General features: G+C 42.4%; 1 protein-coding gene across 1 annotated transcript in view; it reads right to left on the minus strand.

The window, feature by feature from the left end:
- JAKMIP2 (janus kinase and microtubule interacting protein 2) overlaps positions 1-22,109 on the minus strand; it is a 164,716-nt gene that overhangs the window by 71,560 nt on the left and 71,047 nt on the right. The window contains exon 2 of the mRNA XM_066342022.1: positions 2,080-2,356. Coding sequence (XP_066198119.1) covers positions 2,080-2,208 — 129 coding nt within the window. The 5' untranslated portion in view covers positions 2,209-2,356. The remainder of the gene's footprint in view (positions 1-2,079; positions 2,357-22,109) is intronic.

Here is a 22,109-nt window from a genome sequence, read left to right on the forward strand (position 1 = left end):
TTCTGGATATTTATTTGGGCTTTAGGGATATAGAGGTAAAGTAAGTCTCTGCTCTCCTAGAGACTGCACTTGACTGGGAAGAGATAAGAGCAAAAGAAGTATATAAGTAAGTAGTTTTCTATGAAATGAATCAAGAATGGCCAGACTATGGGGAGTAACTGGCATGTTCTGTGTTAGAGGTTGTGTGCACCCGGATGGATGCACTACAGCTGACACCCAAAAAAGGTGAGGACAGAGCATGGAGCTGACCCGGGCAGGAAAACAGCAAAGGCCCTGGATGTGGTCGTTATCTCTCTTAATTTTCCCAAGAGGCTGGAGCTGAGTGATGGGGAGATGGGAGGCAGGTGAGTCAAAGAGTGAGCTGCAGGGCGTAACCTGCAGTGGCAGGAACAACTGATTTTGAGACACAGAAGAAGTCATTGAAGGGTTTTGAGTGACATGATGTGATACATCTTAGAACGATTGCTCTAAGTGCCACAGGGGGCAAAACCTAGAGAGGCCAAGGTGGAACTTGTCCAAGTCTCTGGAGACAGGCTATAAGCTGACAAAGTCCTTATAGCCTAGGGCTTAAAGACTAAGCTCTTCCCTATCCTTTTAAGACTAAGATCTTCCCACACCCTTCTAATACTAAGATCTTCTCAACACCCTTTTAATACTAAGATCTTCTCAACACCCTTTTTAAGACTAAGCTTTCCCCCACACCCTTGACTACTGCATGGTGGGGGGGAGTGCACTCTTATGAGGATTCCCCTTTATGCCTCAGATGAGTGACCTTGTATCAGAGACTTCCTTATTTGCATATGGCTTAAAGACTTTAATTCTCTACACCAGTGGTAGTCAACCTGGTCCCTACCACCCACTAGTGGGCGTTCCAGCTTCCATGGTGGGCGGTAGCGGAGCAACCAAAATATAAATCAAAAGATAGTTTTTTTATAAAGATTTATTCTGCCAAACTTAGCAAAAATCCGACATAAAGTACTTGGTAAGTAATTATTATTATATGCTTTAACTTGCTGTAACTCTGCTTTATAAATTTTATAAAGTCAAGTTACTTCCCTATTTTATAAATCACCATTACTGTGGAACCAGTGGGCGGTTAGAAAATTTTACTACTAACAGAGATACAAAAGTGGGCAGTAGGTATAAAAAGGTTGACTACCCCTGCTCTACACTATATAATAAAGCAGACTGGGGGCTGCTTTTGCTCTGGCTTGCCATTAGCTTGCAGAGGCCTCCTGATCCCATCCTTTTTCTCTCTGAGTTTATTTCTTCATTCTGCACCATTCTCATTCAGGACCTATACAATTACTAGCTGCGCTGGTCTGCGACACAAGTCAACAACTATTAAGAGTTGAGGGGAGATAGTGGTGGTAGAGGTCATTGTTGGGCAAATAAGTTGTAAAATTTGTTATTTGGGTTTTTTTGCTCACTTTGATTGTTAAAGATGGCGCTGCCTACATGAATGGCTGTCGTCTAGGTGATAATATTAATTACCTTACTGCTTAGGAAGGGCCTTGGTTATGCTCATGTGTGCTGGGGGAGGAATTGTCTCACCCAAAGGTTTTAAAAGGAGGAGCTAGGCGGCCACTTTGGAGGAGGAGGAGACCACGTTGTTACAAGAGCGAGGCCACATGGTTGGAGAGGAGGAGGCAGCCAAAATGGAGGCATGCAGAGAAGACTGAGTGGGGCTGGCAAGGCCTTTGATTCTAGGAAACAACTGGAAAGGATGGGTTTTGGTACCTGTGAGTCTGTTTTCACTCGTTGGCTGGTACGAGTCTAGAATAAAGGAAAATGGTCCACCAGTTATTGGCTCTGTTGCTTCATTACCATCTGTCCGAATCAAATGCAAACCTGGACGGGCCAGGCGGCCGTGATGGTGGCCGCGGCTACTGGCCTTAGAGTCATTGTCTCAATTTTTATTACCTGATTTCCTGAAACAGGCTTTCTGTGTATCCTGGGCTTAATTCCCTTCTGCCACACACAAGAGAATCTCCGTATATACAGAAAAGCAACCAGCAGGAAGGAGCCTGCTGGACCGGGGCTGCCCTCCGGGCTGGGGCTGCAGGCTGCTGCACTCACCTTGGACTTCTCCTGATGCAGCTCTATCTGGATGTCTGTGAGCTTGGTCCTGAGGTCTTCATTGGCAGCTTGCAGGGCGACAATGAGCGCCTCGGGCTTCTCGCCCTTATTTCGCCCTTTCTTGGACATTGTTCCTTTCTAAATGGAGTCCGTTGGTTTTTAATTCCTTTCACACTGGTGCTGCCATGTTATCATTTCTTGTCCCGGAGTGCGATGTTTCAGCAGCTACTGTGTGGTGCTCCTTGGTAAGGTCTCCTTAGACGCTGCCCTGGAAGCCCTGAGTGGGAAGAGACAGCAGTTACTGCTGTGGCAAGACCCGGGGGTTCCTGACAGTCCTTCCCGGCCTGACCTGCCTGTGGGAGCCTCCTCCTGAAGGCTCCTGTCCCCACCCTCTTCTGCCCACTTTACACGTCAATTTCCAGTGATGTTCCCCAACACCCAATCTGATCATGTCAGTGCCCTGCTTAAAACCCTTCAAAGACCTGAGAATATAGCTTTCCCATCTCCAAGTGCCCTTTGTGTCAAACCTGCCCATTCTCCTCGCCTTCACTCTTCCATTTCACTCCCTTGTACTCTAACCATAAGGAGTGCCTTTTTAATTTGCTGATTCTCTCTTCCCATAAGGACATTTCCTACTCTCTTTATTTGCTCAGCCTCCTCACATGGTCCTCCTTACAGCCTCACCCTCACACCCTGCCACACACACAGTGGAGTTTGAGTGCCTTTTAGGACTTTTTCTGGTCTCAGCTTCCACCTCAGTTCCTCCTGGAAATGCCCCGTAGGTTCTCACATGCCTTATTGTTTAATTGTGGTCACCACCCTGAAACTTGGTGAGAGCAGGGACTTGTCATTCTTATTTACAGTGTGCTTCTCAGACTTCATCACAAGACCTGGTACATGCCAGCTACTTAATTAGTATTAGTCAAAGGAAGTAACCTTTGTGATGACCTCATGATCACCCCATAAAGAGCTCCAACTTGAAGAAATTTTGATATAGAAAGACCTAGAATTATACAATGAACGCATCATGAGAAGTAAGGATTAATTGCACTGGGTTATTTGGATTGCTCACTTATTCATTTAGTCAATATTATTAGAGTTCCTTCTATATGCTGTCTTAGGTGCAATATATTGAAATTGAAAAGAAGTTAGAGTTTCAAGGCAAAAAACAACAAATGTCTCTCAACAACACCACTATCTCTATTATCTATCTACCTACCTATCTACCTACCTACCTACCTATGTTATCATCATCATTATCTTCATTGCCTTCATCATTATCTATTGGAAAATGCTTTTTAAAAAATAAACCAGTTATTTCAGAAATACAGATGAGACTTCCCCTCCTGGTGAGGTGAGTGAGGAAGACTCCCCAAAGAAGGCTGCATTGGCCTGGAACTTGAGGCTCGAGGAGGATGCTAACAGACGGAGAGCAGGCGAGGTATCCTGGGTGAAGAAATGACAAGTGTTGAACCTCAGCAAGTAGAAAGCATGGTAACTATTTAGTGATAAAAATGGGGCCTGGTTAATTACAATCCAGGATATGGTGTATGGCACTGATGTCGGAAAGGTTGCCTGGGGATGACTACTTGTGGGACACCTGGAATGCCAGCCTTCGAATTTTGGAATCTTTTTTGTTTTTTGGTTTTTTTCAATAAGTGGTGCAGGGGTCTGTCAAAGTTCTTGGCAGGTGGATGGCCTAAGAGAGCAGTGCTTTGGTGTGGTTATTCCAGGGGCAGAGTTGAGAGAGAATGGAGGTAGGGAGCCTGCTTACTGAACTTACTAAGGTGAAAGATATTGAAGGCTTCATCAGAACAGTAGTAAGAAGAAAGAAAAAAAGAAGGATGAGTCCTCATTTACAAATTCTTACATGATTCATAGGAAAAAGGAGGTTAGAAAAATATCAATACTAACTTGTCACTTGACCAAGTGGTGGTGCAGTGGATAGAGTGTCGGGCTGGGATGCTGAGGACCCAGGTTCAAAACTTTGAGGTCACCAGCTTGAGTGAAGACTCACCAGCTTGAGCATGGTCATAAGCTTGAGCGTGGGATCATAGACATAACCCCACAGTCACTGGCTTGAGCCCAAAGGTTGTTGGCTTAAAGCCCAAGGTTGCTGGCTTGAGCAAGGGGTCACCCAGTCCAGGCACATATGACAGAGCAACCAATGAACAACTAAAGTGCTGCAACTATGAGTTGTTGCTTCTCATCTCTCTCACTTCCTGTCTGTCTGTCCTTCTCTCTCTCTCTCTCTCTCTCTAAACAAACAAACAAAACTGACTAGTCAAAGTCAATGGGAAAACATAACAAGATACTGGAGAAAGAGTGCCATGCAACTTTTCAGGAAATTGAGTATTGTGTACATGGACGGCTTCAGTTTAGGACTAGGGGGATTCCCACTGGTCACACACATGGTCCAGCAGGTGCTTCTTTCTCAAGAACCCTGGTGTTCAGCTTTGAGGACCATGCTGGCATCCTGGGCTTTCTACCACCCACCCTATGAGAACTGGGGCCATGCCTTTTGGATGTGACCCTAGGGAAAGGAGATAGGGAATGGTCAGGGGATAGGGAGAGTAAGCCTGTCTCCAGTAGTCGTGCAACTGTCCACCAATACTCCTGAATTAGCTGCTGGGGCTGATCCTCATGCTTGCTTTTCAAGAGTTGCCAAATCCTTAAAGAGTATGCCTGGCAGACTTCTAAGAGGCAACATTCTTTGCTTTGAGAATTAAAATGAACTGAACAGCATTATTGAAAATTTGTTTAATGTAGTCATTGCTAGGCTCCACTCCAGTGTTTAACAGGTGTGGACCTTGGATAAATCTCTTGGTTCTCTATAGTCCTCATCTCTGAAATGGGGGTAAGGAAGATGAGGACCTACAGTGCTATGAACTGAATTATCTGACAATGAAAGGAAAGCATTTAAGTGATGGTCTCACATAGCTCATGACACATAAGTTACCATTTATTGAGTGCTTTATTTCTATTGGCTAAGGCAGTGGAAACAAAATAGCCTATAAAATGCTGTCCTTATGATATTTTAAACTGAGTAAGAATGGTAGGGGATGTGTAGAAATAACTGTAACTCAAGTGCCACACGTATGGAAACCCTCCTATTAAAAACGCTGCTCTTATTATTGGTCCTCTGTAGACTTACTTAGGCATTGGCACAAAACCCTTGAAAGGATGGAAGAAAAGAAAGAGAAGATTGGTTTCCCCTTGTGCAACACTTCTGGAGACTGAGTCAGATGCTGCATTTGAAATAATCTAGGGACGATCTATCAGGTGTAGTTAGGGCTTTTTAGTGTTTAGGGAACTTCAGCATTTGTTCATTATAACAAATGTCCAAGTTAAAGAATTCCCATTCAGTGTTATTCTCTTTTTAAGACACAAGATTAAAGTTAAGAGATTAGGAATAGCCTGACCCGGTGGTGGTGCAGTGGATAGAGCGTCAGACTGGGATGCAGAAGGACCCAGGTTCAAGACCCCGAGGACGCCAGCTTGAGTGTGGGCTCATCTGGCTTGAGCAGAAACCTCACCAGCTTGGACCCAAGGTCGCTGGCTCCAGCAAGGAGTTACTCGGTCTGCTGAAGGCCCCAGGTCAAGGCACATATGAAAGAGCAATCAATGAACAACTAAGGTGTCGCAACGAAAAACTGATGATTGATGCTTCTAATCTCTCTCCATTCCTGTCTGTCTGTCCCTATCTATCCCGCTCTCTGACTCTCTCTCTATCCCTGTAAAAAGAGAGAGAGAGAGAGAGAGAGAGAGAGAGAGAGAGATTAGGAATATTTATAGTCAAGATCTTAGAAACATTTATTTGATCAATTTATAAGTATTTAAACAGAACGAATCTCTACTGTAACCCTGGCTATATAGTCTGTCCAGAAAAGTAATAATATCCTAGAAATACTGACTTTTTTTTTTAACAGGGACAGAGAGAGAGAGAGTCAGAGATAGGGACAGACAGATAGGAACGGAGAGAGATGAGAAGCATCAATCATCAGTTTTTTGTTGCGACACCTTAGTTGTTCATTGGTTGCTTTCTCATATGTGCCTTGACTGCGGGCCTTCAGCAGACCAAGTAACCCCTTGCTCGAGCCAGCGACCTTGAGTCCAAGCTGGTGAGCTTTCTGCTCAAGCCAGATGAGCCCATGCTCAAGCTGGCGACCTTGGGGTCTTGAACCTGGGTCTTCCGCATCCCAGTCTGATGCTCCATCCACTGCGCCACTGTCTAGTCAGGCGAAATACTAACATTTTGATGACAACTATATTTCCTACTGGTTCTCACATTCTAAAATACATCACAATTTTCTGTTGAAAATGTGGCCACATATTTAGTCAAAAAAGTAGGGCCACACTTGACAAGGTGGTGGTGCAGTGGATAGAACAACAGACTGAGACACAGAGGACCCAGGTTTGAAACCCTGAGGTCGCCAGTTTGAGCGCGGGCTCACCAGCTTGAGCACGGGATTGCTGGCTTGAGTGTGGGATCACAGACATGACCCCATGGTTGCTGGCTTGAGCCCAAAGGTTGCTGGCTTGAAGTCCAAGGTCACTGGCTTGGGCCAAGGAGTCACTCGCTCTGCTGGAGCACCCCAGGCAAGGTACATATGAGAAAGCAATCAATGAACAACGAAGGTGCTGCAACAAAGAATTGATACTTCTCATCTCTCTCCTTTCCTGTCTGTCTGTCCCTGTCTATTTCTCTCTCTGTTTCTGTCACACACACACATACACACACAAAAAGTAGGGCCACTGTTAGTAAGTACTGTTCTTGGCTTTGAGTAGATGTAAAGAAGTTTAATGAGCATTATGCCTCAGTGTATAAAACAAGACAAACATCCGTAAAGAAAAAACGTTCTGCAAAGCTGAGAATGAGCTAGTTGGTAAATGCTGTAGCTTGGAGTGGGCCGAGACAGATGAAGGTTGATAGAGAAGGTGCATTGTGCCCTGATCTGAATGACACTGCCTACCTGACTGGGTTCTGTCTCAGTACCAGAAACAGTGTAGTCACACTAACTTTAGGTACATTCGCTTAACTGAATGACTCGTTACCCCTTTGTGATATTTACTCTTACTCTATTTTACAAAGTGAAACTGAAGATCAGACTGGATAATTCACTTGGTCGCATGGAGTGGGTAACAGATTGGAATCTGAAATCAGAAAAATTGGCTTTGAATCAAACTTCCTGCCTGTGTAGTCTTGAGAAATTAAAATCTCTAGCTTCTGTTTCTTTACTGTAAAGTGGGGAAAGGGACATACAGTGTTTACCTTATTTTGCTCTTATAAGGAATAATGAATCAAAGTGTGTCCAATTATTATTATTGATAGCATAGTTATTACTTTTCTAGGTAGGACCTAACTATCCACTAAAAGCCAACTTAGATTTTAAGGGAAGGAGAAACATATTTATCACTCATTTGTGTTAAAAAAAAAAAAAAAAAAAAGGCCAAGAAAAAGTACAGAGATCCCTGGAAAGACTAAAGGAATTCATGCTTATGCTTTTGAGGAAATGGAACCAGCATTAACATGATCGGTATTCCCAGAAGTCTTGGCTTTGTAGCTGGTTCTGCCTTAAGCTAGAAGCTGAATAAAGTCATTATTAATCTTCAAGTTTCCAATAAGGCTGTTGCCTCTGAGTTATGATTTAGAAAGCAACTGTAATATAACATAGCTAGAGTTCATGCGTATGAAGCTAAAGGCTACAGCACTTCTCCACAATTAATATCTGGATCTGTCCCCTCTACCACAGCCGGTTGGTTTAAGCCCTTCCCCTCTCTTCTTTTCCAAAGCTGATGCTTTAGACTCAGAAGTTGTTACTGTTTAAAATGAATGAATTAAACTTAATTACTTTAGTCCTGGTGACCTGCGGAGCCATGTTATTCCTTCTTTAACCCTTCTCTAAGCAAGAAAAAGGTCTCAGCATGTATTTATTAACTTAGCAAAGCAATTTAATATAGAGCTTCTGGGTAAGCCAGTCCATCCCTGGAGTTCTAGTTTCTCTATCTGAAAAGAAGGTGGCTGTCTGGCTAGGGAGCCTAAGGGCTTTTAACCCCTTAGATATCTGTTGGAAAGAAATGAATCTGAAGGCTGACACTCAGCGTAGTAGTGACTATGCATCATTGGGAGTGTAAGGTGTTGGGTCTGTATGTTCCTTTATGTTTGCTTCTCTCTCCTATGCTTTCACTGGATACCCTTTTATCACTTAATAGCAATTATTATAAATTATTTAAAGTCAACATGTTAAGGTTTTAAAAAGTGCTTTATAAGAATACAACCAAAATGTTATTACTCTTGATGGTTTTGTTTTTAGGTCTCAGGTTTAAAACCTCAAATTAGAAATATAGCTCATAAAGTCTGTAGTAAGAGAGAACTCTTGGCATACATACAAGAAACATCTACCTTCTTTAAGGGAGTGGTCAGGAAGGCTTGGGGATGTCTAAGTTGAAATCCAAAGCAGGGAGGATTCCTCCAGAAGTGAGCTACTCTGCAAACCGTTTACCTCGTTCACACAGTTCCTGGTTTAGCTTCCAGTTCCCTTCCTCAACTCCCTAACCCTCTCCTACTCATCTGTTAGGGTCCAGAGCCAATGTCATCTCATGTAATTTCCCTTCAAACCTCTTCACCATACCCTGATGATGGAATAATTTGTTCCTTCACCTGGGTTTCCATTTTCACTTTGAAGGCAGTTCTTACCGTAGTCATTACTCATTTCTTAATTTACTCATTCATCAATTAACAAATGTGACACAATAAGAAGGCAGAGGATATCTGTGTTAAGCAAGAGAGACAGGGCCCCTGTCATTCCTAGGGGAAGAGTCTGCAATTCCATACAATGTGGTAACTGCACATATGATAGGCTACAGGAATCCTAGAGGTCTGGGTGGGTCAGGAAAGACACCTTAGGAAGACTAACTTTCCGGAAGGTCTACCGGAAAGTTCTGTCCGTTTCTATCACAACAAGTTTCGACACGTAAGCACATGTTTATTTGGCGCATGTGTGCCTCTCTATTTTTATCACTTAACGTATACATACTGACGTAGCAAATTAACTAAAACAAAGTTGATTCACATTAGTCTTATGTGTGAAGCGATAGTGTACCCATGGCTACTGATAAAGTTCATTTACGCCACTGTATTGTATACAAATTTCAACAAGGAAGAAATGCTACAGAAGCACGTAGAAATTTATTGAAAGTGTTTGGTGAAAGTACAGTTTCTGATAGGACATGCAGAAGATGGCTCGAAAAATTCAAAACAGGTGATTTCGACCTTTCTGATAAGCCACGTTCTGGGCGACCATCTTTGATCGATGACGATGTTATTAAGACCATGTTGGAGCAAGATCCTTTTCTGACAACATTGGAGATCGCAGAAAGGCTTAATTCAGCTCAGCAAACCATTTCGGACCATATTCGGAAGATAGGATTGGTATGGAAATATTTTATTTAATAAAGTTTATTGATGATAAGAAAAATTTGTATTTTGTTTTATTCTAAAAACGGACAGACCATATATATATATATATATATATATTTATATAAATATATATATAAATATATATATAAATATATATATAGTTGCTCTGGGGAAAAATACAGACAAAAGCTTGGTGAGTGAATGAGAAAATGGTAAGAGATGAGCTTGGAGTGGCAGGCAGGTGGCAGCTGGTAGAGACCAGCATGAACTATGCTAAAGAATATGGACTTCACCCCACAGAAGAGTATAGTCACCAAAGAGTTTCATAGATGGGAGTGACTTGATCATATTTTGTTTTAGTAATAGTCCTCTGGCAACAAAGGATGGAATAGACTAAGTGGGTCAACACAAATGTAGAAAGAACAGTTAGGGGGCTGTGGTCATGTCTATTTATACTTTTGTTTGTTTATTTTTCCAAATTTTTATTTATTGATTAGAGATAGAGAGGGAGAAACATCAATTTGTTGATCCAGTTATTTATGCATTCATTTGTTTTATTTATTTATTTGTGTTTTTTTTTTTTTTTTGAGAGAGAGAGAGAGATGAGAAGTATCAGCTCGTAGTTGCGGCACTTTAATTGTTCATTGATTGCTTCTGGTACATGCCTTGATGAGGGTAGGGGGACTCCAGCAGAGCCAGTGATCCCTTGCTCAAGCCAATGACCTTAGACTTCAAGCCAGTGACCTTTGGGATCAAACCACTGACCATGGGGTCATGTCTATGATTCCATGTTCAAGCCAGTGATCCCACATTCAAGTTGATGAGCTTGCCCTCAAGCCGGTGACCTTGGGGTTTCAAACCTGGGACCACAGTATCCCAGGCTGATGCTCTATCCACTGTGAAACCACCAGTCAGTGTTGGTTGATTTATTTTATTTTATTTATTGACTTTAGAGAAAAAGGGGAAGGGAGAGAGAGAAATGCAGGTTTGTTGTTCCATGTATTTATGCATTTAATGAATAATTCTTGTATGTGCCCTGACTGGGGATTGAACCTACAACCATACCATGTCTAGAAAATGCTCTAACCAACTCAGCTATCCAGCCATGGCTCATGTTCATTTATATTATAGTTATTCTTTAGGTGAAGGACTGGGTCCCACTTAAGAGAAACTATGTTTCTATTTATCTTTGTACTCACAGTATCTGTCACAATGACCACCACAAAATTCAATTTAATTAGCAGTGATCCAGATTAAAGGAAAATACTCAGATTGAGAAACGTTTCAGTTTCTACAAAGATCATTTATAATAAGGTTTCTATGGGAAATTGTTTTTACTTTGTGGGAGCCCTTGAATGACTGTTTTGATTTCAAGCAAAAGTTAAAGCTTGGTGTACCAATTCAATAAACAACAACATTAAATGAATTTCTATGTAATCCCTGTGTTGAGATTTCATGGTCCTTGCTGCTATTCTTCATACTCCCAAGCTTACTTCCACCCCACTGCACTAAGTTATCTTGCACTGAACTCCTCTATCTAGATTTAGAAGGCTTTCAGAAGGAGTTTAGCTAAAGAAATCTCTCAGTGCTATATATTCTTATTTGCATTGACCTTCCTTTCCGAATTCAAATGATTTTACCCCTGTTGTAGAATGAGAGTACCCATTTCATTTGGACATGGGGTGGGGGAAACTCAAACACAGCAGGAAACAATTATGTATTCGACATCAGACAGAGCAAGAAAAGTGAATCAGAGCCCTTGCCTATAGGAGGTATTTGCTTTGTATACACAGTTTTTTCCTTTCCTTTATTTTTTTTAGTGAAAGAGAGAGAGGGAGGGACAGACAGAAAGAGAGAGAGATGAGAACCATCAATTCCTTCGTTGTGGCACCTTAGTTGTTCATTGACTGCTTTCTCACATGTGCCTTGACTGGGGGGGCTTCAGCCGAGCCAGTGACCCCTTGTTCAAGCCAGTGACCTTGGGCTTCAAGCCAGTGTGCCCTCTGGGTTCAAACCAATGACTATGGGGTCACATCTATGATCCCACGCTCAACCCAGATGAGCGCATGCTCATGTCGGCAACCTCAGGGTTTCGAACCTGGGTCCTCACCATGCTAGGTCAATGCTCAATCCCCTGCGCTACCACCTGGACGGGCTCACACTGTTACAGAAAGCAAACTGGCATATAAATACCCAAATCATTTGAGGGAACTGTCTTCAGATAATTATAAGTGACACCAAGATTTTGTAATTTTAGGTTTATGTAAAATGTGTACGACCTATTCTGTTGTTTCCTTGGTGACTGCTTTCAAAGACCTTGAATTTAAAAAAAACTATTATAAAAAGACCTTTGCAATGTCAAATGTGAGCAGAAATTTCTATATATAGGACATGCATAATGTGCACCTGCTATTTAAAAGAAAGGCAGAACAATGTCTGTAGTAAGACTTACACTGAACAACGTTAAGTGAAAATTCATAAAGTTGGAATAAAATAACTTTTGGATATACCATATAGTTCTAGTATAAAATCCTGCATTTAATTTTCACATGTCACTAAAAAGAAACTGGCCATAAATATTTCCCCTATGTTATAATATGATATGATATAGTATAGTGAATTACAGAACAATATAGATTATTCCTTTTTTAACATTTAGGATTCCAGTTTTTTGTTTGTTTGGTTGGTTGGTTGGTTGTCCCAGAGGCCAATATTTAACTACATTTTCTTTTCAGTTGATGGGATCTTTGAAGCAAAGCTATGGTCCACATCGGGATTAGGTTGACTAACAGTAGGTAGTCAACCTAATGCTGATATGGACCACACACTATAGGAAAATCATTTCAAAAACCAGATCAGCTATCTGTTGAACCATAATTATGTAGAAGGTTTTACGTTATAGTTGAAGATGATACAATATGTATCTACCAAAGAAAGCTGCATGTACTATGCACAAAAGAGAAGTGGGAAAACACACACACACACACACACACACACACACACACACACAATAAAAAGTACACAGAGGCGAGGACTGTGTTGACTCTCACTGTCTAGTAGCGCCAGGCACAAAATAGATTCTGAAGTATTTCTTTTCTTTTTTTTAGTGAAAGAGGGGGAGTGGAATGACAGGGACAGATAGACAGGAAGGGAGAAAGATGAGAAGCATCAACTCTTTGTTGTGGCATGTTAGTTGTTTATTGATTGTTTTCTCATATGTCTTGACCGGGGGGCTCTAGCTGAGCCAGTGACTCCTTGCTCAAGCCAGTGACCTTGGGTTGCAAGCCAGCAACCTTTGGGCTCAAGCCAGTGACCATGGGGTCATGTCTATGATCCCATGCTCAAGCCAGCGACCCCACGCTCAAGCTGGTGAGCCCACACTCAAGTCCACTGAGCCTGCGCTCAAGCCAGCAACCTTGGGGTTTCAAACCTGGGAGCTCAGTATCCCAGGTCAACGCTCTATCCACTGTACCACCACCTGATCAGACATATTCTGAAGTATTTCAGGATAAATTAATGACTTCGACAAAAGACAAGACCTCGTATTAAAGGCCAGGACAATGAAGGATGAACAGGAGGATGAGGGAAAGGCAAGCAGGTAAGATAAGTGGAAGGTAAGTGTGAAGAATGACTTGTAGATCACAAGCCCAGCTTGGAAGGTTCACTGCAGGGAACCAATGGATGTACAGCTAGAAAAATAATGTAAGAGTAAATTATGCATATCTTTATGGCCTTGATACTAAATTTACATTTTATATATGACGAGGAATCTGATAAAACATTTTTAAGAAAAGAATCATAATCCAACTTTTTAAAAGAAAGGAAGATCAATCTTAAAGTTATATGTAGGGTGAAATGAAACAGAAGCTGGAGGTTAAAGTCCAGATAGGAATGCATTGCCAGTGTTCAAATATAGCAGATGAAGTCTGGGTTAGGATGGAGGTTAAATGGCTTTCTACTTTCCGGAGCTAAAGGACCACTTATTCATCTCACCATCACCGTCTTCATCACCATCACTCAACACCTTTGCGTCATTGAGCACTTAGTATGTGCCGAGCACTGGAAAATGCAGCAGTTTATGTCCATCCTCCAATTCCAGATTTAAACTAGGACTGGGACACACGCTGTTAGTGTCCCCTATTTATATAGGAGAGAACTGAGGTGACAGGAGGTCGATTCTCTTCTTCGAAGTCACTCAGCCAGGTAAATGGCAGTCAAATGTGTTTCAGTCTGAAGCTTCTTATGGACTTAAATCACTGCTCTGCTCTCCAGCTGGTCTGTGATGTATGAAGAGTCCATATAATGTGCTGATGGTTGGGAGGTAGTGGAAGGGAGAAGGGAAAGTCAGAGATGACACCCTTGTGCATGGGACACGGGAAGAAGGTGGCTACCATAATGAACTCACTGAGATGGAAGGAGTTGTCTGTGTGTTTAGAAATAACAAGAGCTAATATTTTCAGGGAGGTTCACAGAAGCCAAGAACTATGCTAAATGAGATATGCTCATTTACTCACTTAATCTACAGCATAATAAATACTACAGATAAGGAGAAAGAAGCTCCCAAAAATATAGTGATTGAGCAAAATTACATAGGTGGTAAATAGCAAAGTCAGGATGTAACATGGACAGTCTTACTCCAGAGCCTGGAAACCCAACCACTATGCTGTTCCGGAAATAGTCCAGCGTTTTAGAGAAATCACATGTGAGGGACGGCAGGTGCCATCTATTATTGATTGATTGACTTATCTGTTTTAAAAAAACTTTTTCCACAACTTATCTGCAAACAATTTCTAAGGACTTTATACAAATACACTTTACCACAGTAAGATTTAAGACACTAAAGCAGATAAGTACATGTGTGTATACATAAAGGTTAGTATTCAAACAGCAATAGTCAATAAGGGGATATCTGAATTTACACTTAATATAAATATTTTTCTTCCCCCTTCCCAAGGTTTCTATCATAACTGTTCTAGACTCTGAATAAGATAACATTTCTGAAGACAAATGAAGAATGCATTGAGGGAAGTGGAGCAAAGAGAAAGGAAAGGCAGACAACCAACCAGCGGAAGCCAGGAGTAAGGCTGGAACATAAAGTGGTGCTTCTGAAGTCACTTCCTGGAAAGTGAGAATTAATGCAGACAGAGATTCTGCTCCTAAGTCTAAGATGCTTTGGACCCTACAATGCTTCCCCTTTCTATTGAAGAGAGAACCAGCCAGTAGGCACAGCGAGTCACAGCACACCAGTTCACGCTGCACAACCAGAATCAAGGAGATCGGAACAAACCCCTTCTGAACAGATAGATGCGGGGCCCCTTCTCATAGAGCCAGTAAGATTGAACCTTGAATAGTCATTTCTTGAAAATCGCTAGAGACACTTTTCTTTTTTTTAGATCAAAGTTACCTTTCTCAGGGAAGCCTTGGCTGCCTGCCAGTGTCTCCTGTGTGAATCTTACAGACTCAAGAATACAGATCACTCAGGGAAGGAAATGGCATTACCTACGAAACTAACTTCTCCCCTTCAATCGCTCTCTCCCTTCTTGCTTCATAATGGCAGAGATTTCCCTGGGCCTGTTCACCACTTTCCATCCTGACAGTAGGTACTCAACAATAAAAATGTTTGTTGAAGTATGTAAATGGAGCCAAAATGAAATCTTCATTGGCGAGAATAAAGAACACCTTAAACCCACAAAATATTAATGTTGTTCTCCCAAAATATGGACTATAATAGGAGGAGGTATCATTAACCATTGCCTTAATCATAATGTTATTTTACCCCATCTTAAACTCTGTAGGATATTAATAATATCTTCCAGATATTATTCAGAAATTTAAGCAATACACTTTCAAGTGTAAGCAATTTACATCTGAAAAGCATACTTTTTCCTGGTACTTTCTTTGACTTATTATCTCCCGGCACAGAAACTAGGAATTACAATTTCTCATTTAAGGTTTTAAACTCTTTCTATAGCTAGTTTTGTTAGGAAAAGTAGTATCAAAGGCTCAGATTTTTTATTCTCCACATGAACCCTGAAGGAGGATTCTGAGAGCCAGTATTTCCTCTTTGCATAGTAAGCAATCTTTGATATTCCAAAGCTCTGGGGTCCTGGCCTGTAATATTCTACAACATAATAGCATTTGTATAGATAATTATACTTCATCTACTTACCCACCTCATACTGTGACAGATGAATACTACCGCTACTACTAATCATCCTCATTATTATCATTGACCATTTACTCCTGCTGGCCACTGTGCTAAACTACTTATACAAGCATTATCTTTTTAATGCTCTGAGATGCATGTTAAAAGTCACCTAGCCCAGCCCTGAATGTATGTATGATTTATGAATCCTCTCTACAACTCTCCCCATTGGGAGGGACTGACGTGTAAATAATAAACTGTGGGTCTGAGGATGTAATGAATGCTGAAACAGAGACAAACCAGGCAGTACTGGGGCACAGAGGAGAGCCACTTCAGGGGGCTGGGGGGGGGGGCAGGGACCACTTTTAACAGCAGGGACGCAGGGACAGTGGACCTGAGTCTTGAATGATAAGAGAGGATTTATTGTGTGGTTGAGGGAATAAGAAAGAATTGAATAATTATTATACAAGAAGACTTGGAAGAAACTGTGGCTATACCAAGAATATTAATTAATTGGAGGATGGAGTAGGAGGAGAGAATTTAGAAGGGACTCATTTTCATATGAGCTATTAAGCTCATTTTCATTCTTACACTTCAGGTAAAACATTAAATTTGAGGGAGGAAGGTTCCATATTCTGTACTGCACGGTGGAAAACATTGTTTAATAATAACTCTGTAACACCTTGCCATATGTCAACCATGGTACCTACTGCTACACATATATTATCTCACTATAACAACTTTATGGTATAGATATCAATTTTCTATTAAACAAAGGAAATTAAGAATTTTCAGTTTGCCCAACATTATATAGCTTGTATGTCTATGGGCCATTCATTGATTTAGCTGTTTCTTGAGCACCTAGGATGTGTCTGTCGAAATTTAAATTGGGCCAGCCTGATCTACAAACATTTGTTTTAACATTATATGACACTTTCTCCTTCAGTATCAGAAAGGCATTATTTTCTTTTTCACATTTATTATTATCTTTAAAACTCTCAGATGACTCAAAACAAGTCCTATTCTATAGAAATCAGAGTGTAAAGCTACTAAACATATATCTCATCCAGAGTATGACAAACATTTAATGCCAGACTGTGCATCATTGTTGAAACAATGCACTGAACGCTGATGGCATTAATCACTTTCACGGATACATCCTATTTATCAGGGCACTTATAATCTAGTAGTTAATATTTTTCCTGTGTGAAATAGGGGAAGTCAAGGGAGTACTTTACTCTTGCAAAACAGAATGCACAAAATAGCTATTAAGTCTTAAACGATCACATGAGATACATAATTAAATAAAGTGGGATTTGAAGCCTAAATTTAGGACTGTGGTTGAAACACTTCTTACAGTGTTGACCTGGTTGCTTCATACGGAGTCTGACAAAATGCAACCCATAGTAGTAGTAAATATAATAGAAATCGTCAATAGTTCCCTGGATTTCTCTGACATGGGGTAGTGGGAAGTTAGTGAACACGGGTGATTGTTGACCTTGGGCCCAGATCTGGTCAGCAACGGAGCAAGGAGTTAACGCAAGCTGTCTGACTGTAAGGCACCCTGCCTTCCTCCCGTCATTTCAGTACCTCCCTGAGGGTGGTGGCACAAATGACACGGAATAATGCAGGTAAAGGGTTTAGCAGGGCGTGTGTCAAATAAGTGTTCTCTTTTAAAATCAGTGATGAGATAGAGCAAAAAAAAAGATGAAAGAGAGAGAGAAGAAAATTCACGGACACGGACACCAGCCTGGGGACGGCCAGCCAGGGGGAGGTGGTGGAGGGCGTGGCGTGACAAGTGAGGCTGGCCCAAGACTGGACTTGGGGGAACACACACTATGGTGCACAGAGATGTGCTGCAGAATTGGGCACCTGAAACCTGTATCATTATGTTAACCAGTGTTGCCCCAGTAAAATCCAATTAAAGGGAAAATAAAATCAAATCAGTTTCTTTGACAAATATGTATCAAACACTTAATAGCTGCCAAGCACTGTTCTTGGCACTGAATAAATAAACACACAGACATCTCCAGCTCACAGCACTAACCTGTTAGTTGGAAGACACATAATGAGCATGATAAACAAATAAATAAATAACCTACCATGCTAGGTTATCACAAAGTGGGATCGGAAAATCATCACGACGCGCAGAGGTGATAGGAAGTGTCCAGGCGCCCTTGCGAGTTGAGATGAGGAAAGGCCTGGGTTGGTGTTATCTGGCTAACGGGCTGGAAGGCGGTGAGCCATGCAGATGCCTGGAGAAAGCATTCCAGGAGTGCCGGGCAAGGACAAGGGCTCCACAGTGAGCACAGGCATCCGAGTTCCAGGAACTGCAGGAAGCCAGCGGGCTGGAGGGGTGAGCGCAGGGAGCGCAGCCAAGGGGAGGGCAGACGTTAATGGACGCACAGCGTGTGCAGACCGCGCTGTGCTTTTCAGGCTATTACACATCAGCTTGGGCTTTTACTCCGAGTGAAGTCCCACTGCAGGCTTTGCCAGGAGGTGCCCCGTCTGACTGAGGTTTTAGCATTTCACAACTGCAATGGTGACTCTAGAAGAATCTGCGTAAGAGTGGAAGTACAAAGGATGATTTGGAGGCCACAGCAAAACTCCAGCTGAGAGATGGCAGTGGCTAAGGCTAGAGTGAAAACTGTCGAGGTGGTAAGAGGACCCAGATATAGGTTATGATTAATCTTTTAAAAGGGGTGTTTGGCCATAATTACTACCAGTCAGTGGTTGAGCTGAGATCCACTATACTGTGTCTCTGAAATGTATTAAGCTCCCACTCTAACAAAGGCAGAGTGCCAGGCACTGAAGATGAAAGAACGAAAGTGGTTATTCCTGCCCCTTCGACAGCTTAACTCCACTAAGAGGACAAAAATCAGAACGACCTGCAGAGGCACAATGCTGTCATAAGAATCCATCCAAGTAAGTATTCTTGGAGGGCAGTTTTAGCTTCTGGAGCTACAGCTGTGGATACACAATACAAAAATTCCTGCTCTCATGCGGTTTACATTAGTAGAGCGCGACAAAAAACTAGCAAGGTGGCCCTGGCCAGTTAGCTCCATGGCAGAGCGTCGGCCTGGTGTGCGGGAGTCCCAGGTTCGATTCCCGGCCAGGGCACACAGGAGAAGCGCCCATCTGCTTCTCCACCCTCCCCCTCTCCTTCCTCTCTCTCTCTTCCCCTCCCGCAGCCAAGGCTCCATTGGAGCAAAGTTTGCCCAGGCGCTGAGGATGGCTCTGTGGCCTCTGCCTCAGGCGCTAGAATGGCTCTGATTGCGGCAGAGCGACGCCCCAGATGGGCAAAGCATCGCCCCCTGGTGGGCGTGCCGGGTGGATCCTGGTCGGGAGCATGCGGGAGTCTGTCTGACTGCCTCCCTGTTTCCAACTTCAGAAAAATACAAAAAAACCCAAAAAACTAGCAAGGTAAAGACATAAATTATACTGATATATAGCATCTTAAAAGGTAATAATGAGCAACTTCATAAAGATCAGGCCCACACCTGCACAACAGTGCAATAGTGAAAAATTAGGAACAATGTCCACATAAAAGGAAGTGGCTTAGTAAAATGATCTGTCCAGTCTGCAAATTAGTATGCAGCAGTGAAAAGTACATGCGTGGATCTGATGAACCAATGACACTAGCTGCACTTCAAGACTTGATAGTCAAAGAGCAAGATGATGAATGAAGCACAAAGTATGTCACACACACACACACACACACACACACAACACACACACGCAATTCTTTGTGTACATATACGTATATGAGGCCTATACTGGGTGATGGGTTCCACCTCGAAGCTTCCTAGATGCTTCACATCTTTTGCTCCAAATCCCCTGGGGAATGCAGCTCCACCCCCTCCCATCTCAACCATGGGCCAGCCTGCAGGTCATTCTCCACAGCTGTGTGGCTGTCAGCGCACCTTGGGAACGGCTCAGACAATTACATACTTTGATCTGTCACTGGAAATGCTGAGACCCTTGGAATGGGCAGGGTTGGTTCTGGGTTAACACAGGATTTCTTCAGTTTCTCTCCCGTCCTCAGTGCCTTCTTTGGGACGTGGGTATAACCGGAGTGCCAATCTGCCACCTTCCTCTTTCTCCTTTGTCACCATCCTCTTGCCCAGGGCCTCACTCCATTCAGCCTTCCCAAGATCCGTAAATGTGATAAACCACTCCTGCCAATGTGCCAGCAGATAAAGTCTGTATTTACGGACTGGCCCATCACCCTGATATGTGAGTTTTATTTTTAAAAAGGGGTTCAGGAGCCACAAGCATTGCATGAGATTGTATAGGAGAAACTCGCTGGTACCCATAAACCACTGTACATAAATTCAGTCATTAAAATGATTAATATTAGCGCTCCCACATTCTCCACTGTACGCAGATTAAATGTGATTGTTATTATTAACCTTGTCACCTCCTCCACGGTATACAGATTGCAAACTGCTATTAATACATCCCCCTCCGCCTGTCCTGCTCCTTCTGCTACTGGGAAGGCGTTTTGCACAAACTGTGCTGGGCGTAGAAGGCCAGGGATTATCAATCTCCTCTGGTCCTGGTACCACCCGGCATTCTTAGTCATGTTATAAGTTTACAAAGTGCTGGGACACACTTTATCTCACTTAATAGTCACAGTGAGACTGAAGCAGATGTGACTCCCCCCCACTTTACGGATGAGAAAATGGGCTAAGAAGCGAGAACTCACACAAATTGTTAGGAAACTAGGGTGTAACTAACCCAAGTTGTCCCTTCCATGCCCCAGGCTCATGTTTCAGAGCCCCTCGCCGTGGCCCCGAAGGAGGCTCTACCACATTGACTTTCTCCCCCACCGCCTTACCCAGAGTGTAATTAGGTAACTGTTTTCCCCTCTTCCTACTCAAGGGCACAAGGCGGGGTGGGCTGACTAGCAAGATGCAAAGAAGGAACGCCTGGACCAGCACGAAGACTGTGAGGTTTGGGATTGCCCATACTTTGTGCCAGGGAAGTCTGCGTGGGTGCCTGGGTGCCACACCTGTTAAGTACATGTCCTCGAGTCTCTTTGCACCTGCATTTCCTTGTGTGTGTGTGTCTCTGTCCTTAAAGTCATCAGCTAGAATGCTCCCTCCTGTCTCAGGACCTTTACACACCCCATCCCCTTTGCAGGGCCCTCTCTTCCTTAGATTTTAATCTCAGCTCAAATGAACTGGACTCAAGGAAGCTGTTGTAGGTTAATTTGTGTTCCCTAAAAAAAAAAAAAAAAGATATGGCCAAGTCCTCATCCTAGCACCTATGAATGGGACTGTATTTAGAAGCAAGGTCTTTACAGATATAATCAAGTTGAGGTCATACTGGATAGGGTGAGTCCTAAACCAGTGTAAGAAAAGGAAACTTTACGCACAGACAGACACACGGGAGGTAAAGATTGGAATGATGTCTCTGAAAGTCAAGGAACACCAAAGATTGGCAACAACCACCAGAAGCTGAGAGAGAGAGGCATGGAAAAGAGCTCATCAGAGCCCCCCAAAACAACCCACCTTGTTGATACCTGGCTCTCAGACTTCTGGCCTCCAGAATGAACAGAGAATAAATACTCTTCTGTTGTTTTCAGACACGCAGTTTGTGGTCATTCGTTACAGCAGGACCAGGAAACTAACATGAAGCCTTCCTGGATTTCCCAGTTCAGGCGGGTCCTTCTAGCACGTTTCACAGCATCAACAATTTGTTTCTAAATAGCAGTGTATCACAATTTGCGATTATGTGTTTGCTTGGGTTTTATGTTATTGTTGTTTAAGCAATACTTATCCCCCTCATTAAAATGAAAACCTTGTAAAAACAGAGGTCATGTTGGGTTTTGTTCATCAATAGTGACTAGCATAAAAACAGTACAGAATGAAATAAATACTTTTTAAATGAAAGAAAGAGTGAATGAATACATAGATTAAGGAATGACAAGAAGGGTATAGCACTTATAATTTTGGCCTCGAGGGTGGGGGTATCCTAAAAGGGTCTGTCTGAAAGCAGAATAACCCCCCTTCCCCCTCCCCCCTCCCTCCCTCCTTCCTTCTTCCCTCCCTCATTCCCTCCCTCCCTCCCTCCTTCCTTCTTCCCTTTTTCCTTCCTTCCTCTTTTACTTCCTTCTTCATTCTCCCTCTCATTCTCCCTCTCAATCTCTCTCTCTAATTCTGTTGCTTTTGTCAAGTTAGAGTCAGAGCGTTTGTCTTTTGAAATGTCTGTGGGGAATAAGATTGACAAAACAGGTCATAACACGGGGGAAACTGTCAGTACTGACGCTGATAATAGAAAAATGAAAACAAATAACTTCTTTCTGTAAGTAAGAGAAATCGAAGGCTGTTTATCATTCTGTTTTCTTATCTAAAAGCACAATAATTATTTGTACCACCAATTTTGTATTGTAGACAAATATTTTTTGTATTGTAGACAATTTTTATTTGATAAAAAGAGTAAAAGTTGTATTTATTTTGT

Source organism: Saccopteryx leptura, chromosome 6, assembly GCF_036850995.1.
Source record: "Saccopteryx leptura isolate mSacLep1 chromosome 6, mSacLep1_pri_phased_curated, whole genome shotgun sequence".
Taxonomy (NCBI): domain Eukaryota; kingdom Metazoa; phylum Chordata; class Mammalia; order Chiroptera; family Emballonuridae; genus Saccopteryx; species Saccopteryx leptura.